The sequence below is a fragment of the Toxorhynchites rutilus genome, chromosome 2, assembly GCF_029784135.1.
Source record: "Toxorhynchites rutilus septentrionalis strain SRP chromosome 2, ASM2978413v1, whole genome shotgun sequence".
NCBI lineage: Eukaryota > Metazoa > Arthropoda > Insecta > Diptera > Culicidae > Toxorhynchites > Toxorhynchites rutilus.
In genome coordinates this window covers 230,435,887-230,449,090 of record NC_073745.1, presented here as the reverse complement: position 1 = coordinate 230,449,090, position 13,204 = coordinate 230,435,887, and the positions used below count along the sequence as shown (strand labels likewise).

The window sequence follows — 13,204 nt, the reverse complement described above, 5'->3', positions numbered from 1 at the left end:
AGAAAACATGACCTTCGAATAGTCCAGTCCGAAATTTATGCAACACAATTCGGAGTGTCATTGTCGCATGAATCATTACATCACAAGTATCGATGGTGCGCATAATTGCAATTGCTTATCGCTATAAAACGCCGGAGGGGCCGCCTCGTGGTCACGAAAATAAGGCAAAATCGCAACGGTCAATAATTTCGAACGTATGTGTCGTTTGTGACAACGTTTACGTTTGGGCGGACTAGAATATCCCCGAGGCATACTAATGAGACGACGATCGAGCAAGCTAATGGAAATTCCGGCTGCGCAACCATTACATCGCTACGTCGTACCGCCGATGATCGCTATTTGATTTTATGCATGTCGTCAATTTTGGCGCAACTACACACTACTCTGCGATGCAATTGAAGTTGAGGTAAAATGTATCAAATGGATCCATCCCGCTGCTAGAGCAGCGTGTTGTCGACAATCGCAAAGTGTCGTTGGTGACGACTACGTCTGAACAATCAGTGACCAATTGCACCAGTGCACCATAATGATGGGTTTTGTATTCACCGTGAGTAACAATTGCTGTTCTATATTACGACACATGCCGCTCTTAGAACCAGGACATCTTTCAGCTCCTCATATCGATTGTTCTGATGGCAATCCTAGTCGAAGGAAACCCAACAGCTGATTTCTACAATTTGGATGCTCACAACTTTAACTATTTCAAATATCCCGCAAGACCTACGACGCGATACGGACTGCGGCAGGTTGATCCGGATCCGTCATTGGGTCAACGAGCGAAGGCTGTATATACATACTTCAGGAATTTGCTGCTGGGACATCCGATACAGCAGAATACCTACAATATTATGTTTGATCCGGACCGAGCACTACGTCTGAGAGGTGCCTATCAGCGGCAGTTTGGGGTTCGAGGCGAGAATCTAATCGCGCTAATCGGGAATGGGTACTCACCCAGTGAGTTACGATATTACGGAGCGGTCGGGCGCGAATTTAAAGGATTTTAGGAATGAGAACAGTTAAAGTGATGCTAGTGAATAATGAAGCTATTAAGTTATTTTTTTGCGAAATCTGTGTGAGTGTATTTGCTAAAGACAACAATAAAAGTTAGTTCTTTCTTTTCCTTTCCATAAGTTTAATTTGTTATCGCTGGAGACATCCTTTTGACAATGTGCGTTCGATGCGAGGATCATTGGAAAATTTATTGAACTATCACTATGAAACGGATGTGCAAACACTTTCAGAAAACAGTGGTAAGACTGTAGTCACTTAGAATAAGGAATCGCTGCGTATTTCATTGAAGCGCCTACATAGTAATTTTTATGTCTTGACATCAGTTGTCGAAAAACCTTTCGTGTTTTATTTTCTAGAAGTTGAAATTTGGTGCATATCGAGTTGTTCTTCATAAGTTGTGCGTGATGGTCAATACAGTTAGAACTTGAACGCCAAAAACGGTCGATAGAATAGATCAAAGTACGCGCATCAATAAAACTCACGATCAGGAGCTGTGTTCAATGGTGATGAGGTTCATCGTTTTGGGAATCACTGTAACGCCATATGACTCATGTCTAAAGCATCCCAAGAAAACTGGGCACTCTTCTTCAATTTCCGCAGAATGGGGAGGATTGATACCACTGAAGCACCTCTCGACTGTAGTGGCAGCTTGCAAAATCAGGCCAAAACTTCACTGGACCTTTGTTAGCCTTAATAAACGAGAGACGTTTCTGCAGGAACTCCTCCCTATAGAGATGGGCGAGCGCTCACGAGCCGGTTCGTCAGAAAGAGCGTACGATCCACGGTTTTTTAAAAATGAGCCGCGGCTCAAAAAAGAGCCACGGCTCATAAAAGAAACGTGTTTCTTTCAAGAGGCGGCTTATTGGTAAAGAACCGTGAATCGTACGCTCGTTCTGACGAACCGTGGCCTGCGGTAGTGCGGAAGAAATATATGTTTTCCATGCTGCTTTTTAAACGGTTTTATTTAGCTGTTTGAATGTTTGTAAATTTTGGCGAATTACATATTTTCTCGAAACCTCATAAATATGGGTATCTAATGAAACGACTTCACTGATAGGACACAGTTTTTTTATCTAAAATATATATTTTTATTAAGGCTCTTATGGCGCCAGCCTGACGGGGCCGGGAGTTCAATATTTCGACAATGTTTGCCTTACAATTATGTTAGTAATATGTAACCGATTACTCGCGGTTGGCTCGAGGTTAGTATTACAAGTGTTTTCATAATTGTGATGTTGCTGTCTCAAATGAAGGACACAGTAATTTATGTAAAATGGAAATCCAAGATGGCGGACGTTACAAAATGACAGACAACAAATTTCGTCAAAACCCCATCAATATGGGTATCAAATGAAACGGCTTGACTAGTAGAACACAATGATTTATGAAAAATGCAAATCCAAAATGGCCGCCACCCCAAAATGGCGAAAAATGTACTTTTTTTTTACAATTACCCCCATTAATATGGGTATCTATATGGGTATTCGTTCGCTCACTTGCAAGCTTATCGGACGCATTCTTCAGTTGATCCGAAAGAGGTGTTTTTTTCACATCGATTCTATTGTGTTTTTTTCATCCGGCGCGCTTGCAAGCGTGGTGAATCTCAACCAAATAAGTGGTGTACGATCGAGACACTGAGGATCCATTCAACAGATCACATACGTCACACCGCAGCGGCAAGTAGAAGTTTATTTCTTTTTTTTCTCCTTTCTATCATTTCTTCCACTTTCTGTGCATAACAAATACCATTGTTTCGCTTGGTGTTTACGTAATCATCAAGCGTTGGCATTAGGGTGACCATCTTCATATATATTGCACTTGAACATTTGTTGGAACTTTTTTCATTTTTGAATTTAATTTAATAAAAATTAGTTTGAATAACTATAATTTTCTACTGTAACTAAAATAGAAGTTTATCTTATTATATTTATTTTTTTATTTTTGTTTTATTACCAATAAATTCTGTTCATATCGAACAGTTGACGAAATTTATTACTATGGCTGAAGGCGGGGAGGATCCCGCAACGACGCCAACGTATATCTCTGATACGGAACCCCCTGAAGAACCGGAAGGTGAAGTAGAAATTGGAAGAAGGAAGGAAATAGAAAACGTAATTTCTGATGATGAGGAGGATGAAGAAAAACTGGATTTTCGTCAAAAAGTATACCCTGAGGGCTCCAAAGGCCCATTCATTGTGTACTTTAGGCGAAAATCCAAACCCCTCAATGTTATTCACATATCTAAAGAGCTGACAAAAAACTTCTCAGATGTTACCGAGATTACTCGGATGGGGCCAGACAAATTACGAGTTGTCGTCTCCAGCCGGACCCAAGCAAATGATATAACCCGTTGCGATCTCTTTGCGATTGAGTATCGCGTATACGTGCCCTGTCGTAACGTAGAAATCGACGGCGTAATCACCGAAAAGGGTTTGACCCGAAATGATATACTCAAGGATGGAGTCGGTCGCTTCAAGAACTCTTCGCTTAAAACTGTGAAGATTCTTGCATGCGACCAACTGAAATCCGTATCTATTATAAATAATAAGAGAGTTCTCAGTTCGACAAATTCTTTTCGAGTAACCTTTGAGGGCTCCGCCCTTCCAAACTTCGTGTGGATAGATGCGCTTCGTTTACCTGTTCGATTGTTTGTACCCCGGGTAATGAGTTGCAACAACTGCAAGCAACTTGGTCACACGGCCGTCTACTGTTGCAACAAAAAGCGTTGCGCAGATTGTGGAGAGAGTCATGATGGGACTTCGCAAGTGTCTCCATTGCGACGGGGCCCCCCATGATCTTTCTCAATGCCCGGTGTACATACAAAGAGGGGAAAAAATCAAGCCTTCCTTAAAGGAAATTTCAAAACGGACTTATGCAGAAATGCTTAAGAATTCCGTGCCAACGACTCAGGACAATCCTTACTCCCTCCTGCAGAACGACGAGCCTGTCGCTGACGCTCCCAACGCGGGAAGTTCTGGTACATCGCAGGGTGCCATCAGGAAAAGGAAAATTACTACTTTTCCATCACTCCCCAGTAAGAAGTCCGAAATTTCCCAAGTTGGATTGAAACTTCGAACCGAACGTGCTGAAAATAGACCGAAGCAAGTACCTCCTGGTTTACACGGTTCTTCTACTAACCAGAGGTCCTCAGCACGTTCCGGAACAACACCCAATACGTCTGTTCCTTTTCGCGGTCAAAGCAACAGTCACAACCTGACTTGTTTGCGCTTTCTGACCTGGTGGACAACATTTTGAATGCTTTGAATATTAATGACTCTCTTAAAAGCATATTATTATGTTTGCTTCCGGTAGTGAGAACATTCTTGAAAGAAAAATGTGCCTTTTTAGCAGCGTTCATTTCCCTCGATGCCTGATTCAGTGCAAGAGGTCAAGGAATTCCTCTGTCATTTTTTATCTGTCCATGCGACAAAAAACCCATGGAATCCCAGATCACCTACGCTCCGATTCTATTCCGCCGATATTTTCGGCAGAATATGGGAAAGTTGGATCTGATAAAATGTTCTTTACTGACGGTTCATTCATAAACGGGTCCACTGGCTTCGGCATCTTCAATGAAAATTCCAGTGCCTCTTTCAAACTCAAAGATCCTTGTTCCGTGTATGTCGCTGAACAGGGTGCGATATATTAAGCATTAGGGATCATTGAAACATTGCCCATCGACCACTATTTTATTTTTTCAGACAGTCTCAGCTCAATAGAGGCAATCCGCTCAATGAAAGTTGATAAACGCTCATCTTATTTCCTAACAAGAATAAGACAACTATTGAGTGTTTTGGTCGAAAAATTATTCAAGATTACCTTAGCATGGGTTCCCTCTCATTGCTCGATTCCGGGGAATGAGAAAGCGGACTCGCTAGCTAAGGTGGGCGCTTTAGAAGGCACTCTTTTTGAAAGGCAAATTGCTTATAATGAATTTTTCCACATTCCTCGTCAGTATACGCTCGTAAGTTGGCAGCGCATGTGGAGTGGAGATGAGTTCGGTCGTTGGTTACACACGATTATCCCTAAGGTCTCGACGAGGGCATGGTTCATGGGATTGAATGTAGGTCGTGATTTCATTCGCGTGATATCTCGGCTTATGTCCAATCACTACAACCTAAACGCGCATCTCTATCGCATTGGACTCGCAGCAAACAATCTTTGTGATTGTGGCGATGGCTACCACGAAATCGAGCATGTTGTCTGGTCGTGTATCCGGTTCCATGCTGCTCGCTCTCAGCTCTCTAGAGCACTGAGAGCACAAGACAGACAATCGGATATCCCCGTCCGGGATATCTTAGGTAGCCGGGATCCTGATCTTCTGCTTCATCTATACGTGTAAACTTTTACTTAGTCGCGGCAATACATACACACACTCTTTACAGATGCACGGGCCGAAGGTTGTGCAGTCCACTGATCATTCAACAAGAGCCAAAGGTTGTACCGCTCATGACAACTCTACACGAGCTGATGATTGCGCCGGCTAGTGACCATTCTATCCTGGATTCCTCGAGTCGAGAAAGACGCACCACGCTAGATATGGGGTACAGACTAGGGGGGCGTTGCTGATTAATGGTCAGCTGCATCCCAATAGGAAGTATCCCGTGTCGGGCACACGTACAGAGCATTGAAGACTGCAACATACCAATTATGAGAACACTTGTAATACTAACCTCGAGCCAACCGCGAGTAATCGGTTACATATTACTAACATAGTTGTAAGACAAAAATTGTCAAAATATTGGACTCCCGGCCCCGTCAGGCTAACGCCACATGTGCCTTAATAAAATATATATTTTGGGAAAAAAAATTAAAAAATATGGGTATCTAATGAAAGGACTTGACTAGTAGGACACAGTTATTTATGTAAAATGGAAATCCAAGTTTATGACCGTTATAAAATGACAGACTGCATATTTTGTCAAATCGACATCAATATGGGTATCAAATGAAAGGATTTGACTAGAAGAACACAGTTATTTATAAAAAATGTAAATCCAAAATGGCAGACTACATTTCTTATGAAAACCTCATCATATGGCTATCAGATGAAAGGGCTTGACTAGTAGAGCACATCTTTTTATGATAAATCCAACTACAAGATGGCCAATTACTTTTTTCATGCAACTCCCGCATATGGGTAAAATGATTTGATTAATATGATACAGTTAATCATGAAAACATTCCATTCGAAACATTTAAAAAATGTTTGGGATATAAAACGGGAAGAGAACTTATCGAAAACTGCTATAGCCTCCCGACTGATAATTCGACATGATCAACATTATATGGATCAAGAGAAATCAGTTCTAGTAATTATCAATAGATTTCGGAGCTGGTAAAGCGATTTCGAAATCTTGAATCAAACAAATTAGTAGCCTAAACAAAACTGCTGGATACTCGCTTCAAGCAGCAAGGTTTCGGGGATAACAGGAAGTACAGCTGTGCACACCAGTCGTTGATAAGGACGCTAAAAATGACATCCATAGAATACACGCCTACGAAACTACCACCAATCGTTGGTGATGGAGCGCGATCATCTGTATGGGAGAAGTTTGATGCATTGGTTGGTAATCTTCGATCCTCACATGATGCAAAAGCTGCTGCAATATCTATTGTAGATAAATATTCAGCGGAACCACATTTGCTGAGAGGATGCGACCCTTTGCTTTGGTGGAATGAAAGGAAATCTATCTTTCCGCGGCTCTACCATTATTTTTTGACGTAGAACTACGTCTTTCATTAAGGGTACCAAATCAGAAAACACGTCACGTTTTTGTGAAATAAAGTTAACGTTAATAGCTATTCTTTCCGCGAACGGATTTAGACGATTTATATACAAAACGAATCGGAAATTCCCTAAGATTTATTTTTCATGCTATGTATTACAATAAACTGATGTGTAAACGGTTTAAACTGATGAAAACTTGAAGTATTCCCATTTTCCCATACATTTGTACTGCTCATTTGTGAGCTTCCCAACCCGTGCCGTCAAGAACGAGCAACTTATCGGCGATCAACGAAGGATAATGATTCGAAGACACCGTGAACAAAGAAAAGGAAGAATATTTGCCTGGAGCATAAATATTGGATCTTGCTGGGACAAACTTTTATTAGAGGCGAATGAACTGAAAAGTTTAAAGTCTCTTTAAAACAAAGAATGGAATGCAATGGGCAAACTTTCAGTATCGTTCTAGATACGAAACAATGAACATCGTTTGTTCCTCCTTGTTTTGCGTCATCACATGTCTTCGTTTCGGAGTGAGCTGTAGACGCGACCAAATTACTTAGTCGCTGATGTCTCTGGCATTGCAATCATTACATCAATCTGACACCAATCCATTAAGGTTCTGAACTAAACAATTGTATGGGGAATCATCCAACTAGGTTATCATCGGCTCATCAAGAAAATAATTGTTCAGAAATTTTGTGTGTGACGTGGTTTCGCATGACAGTAGCAAAACTATCTCCACCAAGGATGACAGCTAAGCTAATCGAGACCGGAAGCTTCTGTTGAGAAGTGCGCAAAGCGGAGATAAGTGTGTGTGTATGTGTGTGTGTGAAATAATATCCGAAGTTATTAATAAGCGACTTGAACTAAATAACAGCGTAGTTCTTCGTCAACAAAGTGGTCGTGTCTTGGACACAACCTCCTATAATTTTTTTAAATATATTGTATTCCGGCGACTTCGGTGCCATATGAGCGAGTTTTTCCGAAAGCAGGACATATTTACAGTGAAAGATAAAGTAGACTTTCATCAGATAACATTGAAAAGATAATGTTTAAAAATAAAAAAAGGAAAGATCTTTGTGATGGAAATATATCAGAGAAAATCTTCAGTAAAGTAATATTTTTACTATTATCTGCACTGATTATCGTTTTAAACCTTATTTTTTACGTCTTCCATTCTTTACATATCCGAATAAACCAGGAGTATCATTTCGCATTTCGAAACGAGTAAATTCAAGAAAATTCAAACTCGAATCGAATTGAATTGGGTATTCTGTATCTTTTTCGAGTTAATGCTTTCAGGGTACTAGATATCGAGTAAAATTTGTCTCGAAAAGAAACGTCAAATTTTTGGGTTCGTAAACACAGCAAAGTTAACGGCAATTGCGAAAAAAAATGCCGAGTGCAGAAAAACAAATTCAATTCGATGTTATATTTGAATTGTGATTAAAAAGAAAATATTGCGAAATTTTTTTTGACGTCAGCTATAGCGGAGAAGAGAGCATGCTTATTCCACAGAGTCGTGAGCTGAGGGATAAAGGTAACCCTCAATCGCTAAGTGAAAATGAGTGAGTTTGTTTTTTTAGTTTTTTCGGCAGTATTTCAGGCTTAGTCGAGAAGCATTTAAAAATATTTCGGATACAACCATGTTCCAAACAGCTTTTAAAGGCACTGCTATTCCTGCAGCTTTGAAATTAACGACCACTTTGATACTTCGGGCCAGAGGGTCGGACCAAATTAATGTAGGAGGAAACTTTTCACTTGGTATGGCTCAACCAACAGTTTTATCAATGTTCAATGAAATGATGCCACTTTTGGAAAGAAGTTTATGTATATGTTTATGTAAATGGATCGAATCGACAAATTCAAGACACCCGGTTTAGTGATGGTACTCGTATACCCATTCTAAGGCCTACGAAAAACGAACACATGTACTTTTTTCAACTCCGAAACTTCCCGCACCGGGATCCCGCGCTCATTACGTGCTTTTTTCAAACTGCCTCATAATTTGAAAGAAGTCCTCCTCGCATCAGGGGTATTCAGCAAATTTCGGGCGAGATTCGGATGTTCCTCCATTAACTTCGTCAAATGTTCCGCTTGGGAAGTGTTGATGATTATTGTATTTATTTGTGATTCCATAGTGCTAAAATAACAAGTTATTAATTATGCAACATACTAAAAGTATCGTATTTATACCCACATACTGGTACAAATAGACGCCAAAAACCGAAGGAAATACAATTGAAATTTTATTTGATGTAAGGTTTGGTATTAAAATTATCGTTTAAGTAGCATTTTCCCATACGACGTTCAACCATTTCTTGGCGAGACATTTGTTCTCGTTTCGAGTTGAAGAATGCTCGAACACAATGTTACGTAATACCAAACTTTGATCGAACCTTTACTACCGCCTTATTCGCTTCACTCGTTTCGAGCTCGCTTCGAGATCCATAATGGCAAAAGTGGTCGAAACGAACAAAAATCACTCGTTTCGAAGTGCGAAATGCCACCCCAGTTCATGAAAACATCCGTCGTGCCGCTCAAATGAGCCGGCTCTTCTCATTGAGCGCACGGCTCTGAGCCGCTCACTGAAATGAAGCGTTTTGGCCATCTCTACTTCCCTATACATTTTCGAGTCCATTGTCTTGTTTCAGACGAGAATCTTGGTTTTCTTTCCACAGCTGCATATCCGTTGCCATATCAAAAACTTCCAGGTAAATTTATCAACAAAAACGAACTAAAATTTGCGGTGGACCTCTTCCGGCAGTGGCTAGAGATGTCGGTTAATCGTTCGATTAATTCAAAGTATCGAATATCGGAAATTATAATCGAGTAATTTTGTATCGAATAATTTAAAATCAAAATATGAATACATCGAATAGTTGTCACTGTAATCGCGATTAATGAAAGAAGGCATTTTTCTCAAGGTTAATGCATTTTAGGTTAAGGTCCTGATAGACCACGCGACCGGAATGACAACATGATACGTGATTATTACAAGCAAAAAATATTCGCACGATTAATCGAATATTGAAAGACAATTATTCGAATGAATCGAATATTTAAAAATGCCCCAACGATTAATCGATAATCGAATAAATGAAAAATTTAGACATCACTAGCAGTGGCCTTATAGAATTTCAGGCCTGGGAGTACTTCGTCAAAACCTTTTTGTACAACTTTCGAGTGCGTCTTTTGGCCAACAGATTTTGTTTCAGCGTCCTGTTTGGTTGCTTGCTGACAAGGGAATTATGATTTTCTTCTCACATACGGATTCTCTGAATGGATTTGGTTAGAGTTGTTAGAGTTGCCGAAAAATTTCAGTAACGCTGTTATAAAATGAACAGTGATTCCGGATTCTAACTGAATCAAATCTTAACTAGGAATGTTATCGAATACTGCCAGGCAGTACGTCTCGTCGACCATAACCACGCAATCATAGATTGTTAACAAATTTTCGCACTCGTTGGCCTCCAAATTTTCCTTAGCATTTCGGTCCGGTACAATCGGAGTCTTTTTCCGTTTCTGTTTTCATTTCTTTATGCTCTTTTACTTTTGCTCTAACACGATCTTCGTCTCTATGATGGTAGAGTCAAATGAATTTCAAATACAAATGTCTCGGTCATATGATATTTTTGACGTAGGACTACGTCTTTCATTTCTATACCGGGGTGTAAAATCAAAGTTTCGAAAACGAAAGCGTTACGCCGGAGACCGAGATTTTGAGCGTTAATAGCTCCTAAACAACTGAACGAAATGGTATGATAAACACTTCATTCGAAAGATAAAATGTCTACGCGTTCTATACTTGTTACTTTTTGATCCAAAAACTTGTTTCAATAGTCTTAAAATTGCTTTCAAAACAGGCTATTGAAATCACCAATCGGAATATAAGCGAGCGCCGCTCGGAAATCCACTGAGTTCTAATTGAACAGCGATTGGAGCATGTTGTCGCTGTTGTGGTGAAGCTCTTCGTTTATCATGAAAGCGCGAATGAACGGTGTCACCTGTTTGTGCACCTTAGGCCAGAAGGGAATCCATCAGGAGGAGTGATGCCACAAACGGTTCCCCGGTGGTTATCGAGTTAGTATTAACCACTGGCGGGCTTCCAGTATCGAGGAAAATGTGGAAATATCTAATCGTTACTGAAAATAATCTGCCAGTTCCTCTGGGAATTTAAAAATACATTCATGTGAAAGAGTTTATTTGAATGTTTTCTATCCATGTAACACTGTGACCAAATACATTTGGTTTTGTGATTTTTCAATCAATCGCAATAAACAGGATAGCTTCAGAAGATTATTCTTCCCCATCAGTAGGATATTTCCGTATCCAATATTGTATGCGCCCGCAATCGATTATTGCTCAGTCGCCGAAAGTTCCGAGCTCAGAGAGTTCATTCCCCTCTAGTTTGCCTTCCAAATTGCCATCGTAAACCACACCTTCTCTCGATTCAATCACACACAAAAAGCATACTTAAGCGATATTCTGGTGGTGAGACACATTCATTTTTCGTGAGGACATTGACAAGACAACATCGTTGCCTAACGTGCTGGAGGAGATGGACGGCGAAGGATCGACACATACACGCGCAGAATTCTTTCCGTTTGGATGCCATTCAGCATCGAGAAAGTTCCGGAAAGATCTAATCTTTGCTGGAAAATGATCTGCCAGTTCCTCTGGGAATTTAAAAATACATTCATGTGAAAGAGTTTATTTTAATGTTTTCTATCCATGTAACACTGTGACCAAATATTTTTCAATCAAGTACTATTAACAGATGGTTATCGAGTTAGTATTAACCACTGGTGGGCTTCCAGTATCGAGGAAAATGTGGAAATATCTAATCGTTGCTGGAAAATAATCTGCCAGTTCCCCTTGGAATTGAAAATTACATTCAAGCGAAAGAGTTTATTTTAATGTTTTCTATCCATAAAATATCCATATAATACATTTGGGTTTGTGATTTGTCAATCAAGTACAGTTAGCAGGTTAGCTTCTGAAGATTATTCTTCAGAACAAGGTTTTTCGTATCCTATATTGGATGCATAAAACCTTGTGCCTCCAACGTAACGCTCTCGTTTTCGAAGTCCCCCAAATATTCATTTATTCATTCATTCAGAATGGATTTAGATTCAACTTCGAACAAATGATCTCTAAATCAACGATAGTCCTACGTCACCCTTGCGGTTATACCATAGATATAACCCACTTCCTGTTTTTTGACAAGAATGTCGGACTAAGGATTGGAAACTAACAAATTTTCCTTTTTTTGTTTTTTTTTATCCAAAATATATATTTTTATTAAGGCTCATATGGCGTCAACCTGACGGGGCCGGGAGTTCAATATTTCGACAATGTTATAACTATGTTAGTAATATGTAACCGATTACTCGCGGTTGGCTCGAGGTTAGTATTACAAGTGTTTTCATAATTGTGATGTTGCTGTCTCCAATGCTCTGTACCTGTGCCCGACACGGGATACTTCCTTTTGGGATGCAGCTGACCATTAATCAGCAAGGCCCCCTAGTCTGTACCCCATATCTAGCGTGGTGCGTCTTTCTCGACTCGAGGAATCCAGGATAGAATGGTCACTAGCCGGCGCAAACATCAGCTCGTGTAGAGTTGTCATGAGCGGTACAACCTTTGGCTCTTATTGAATGATCAGTGGACTGCACAACCTTTGGCCCGTGTATCTGTAAAGAGTGTGTGTATGTATTGCCGCGACTAAGTAAAAGTTTATCGATCGGATAGGAGGGATATGAAACAGGGACACAACGAAGGAAACATCATTAAACGTTGACATCGGCGTTTCTGAGGAACAGGTATAGATGAAGCAGAAGATCAGGATCACGGCTACCTAAGATATCCCGGACGGGGATATCCGATTGTCTGCCTTTTGCTCTCAGTGCTCTAGAGAGCTGAGAGCGAGCAGCATGGAACCGGATACACGACCAGACAACATGCTCGATGTCGTGGTAGCCATCGCCACAATCACAAAGATTGTTTGCTGCGAGCCCAATGCGATAGAGATGCGCGTTTAGGTTGCAGTGATTGGACATAAGCCGAGATATCACGCGAATGAAATCACGACCTACATTCAATCCCTTAAACCAAGCTTTCGTCGAAACCTTAGGGATAATCGTGTGTAACCTGCGACAGAACTCATCTTCACTCCACATGCGCTGCCAACTAACGAGTGTGTCCTGACGAGGAATGTGAAAAAATTCGTTATAAGCAATTTGCCTTTCAAAAAGTGTGCCTTCTGAAGCGCCCACCTTTGCTAGCGAGTCCGCTTTCTCATTCCCCGGAATCGAGCAATGAGAGGGAACCCATGCTAAGGTAATCTTGAATAATTTTTCGACCAAAACACTCAATAGTTGTCTTATTCTTGTTAGGAAATAAGATGAGCGTTTATCAACTTTCATTGAGCGGATTGCCTCTATTGAGCTGAGACTGTCT

General features: G+C 40.5%; 1 protein-coding gene across 1 annotated transcript; it reads left to right on the top strand.

The window, feature by feature from the left end:
- The first annotated feature begins 389 nt into the window (after positions 1-389).
- On the top strand, positions 390-1,130 carry LOC129770546 (uncharacterized). Its single transcript, XM_055773446.1, has 2 exons — positions 390-547; positions 612-1,130. The coding sequence occupies exons 1-2, from the start codon at positions 527-529 to the stop codon at positions 1,002-1,004; spliced, it is 414 nt and encodes a 137-aa protein (XP_055629421.1). The 5' UTR covers positions 390-526; the 3' UTR covers positions 1,005-1,130.
- The last annotated feature ends 12,074 nt before the right edge of the window (positions 1,131-13,204 follow it).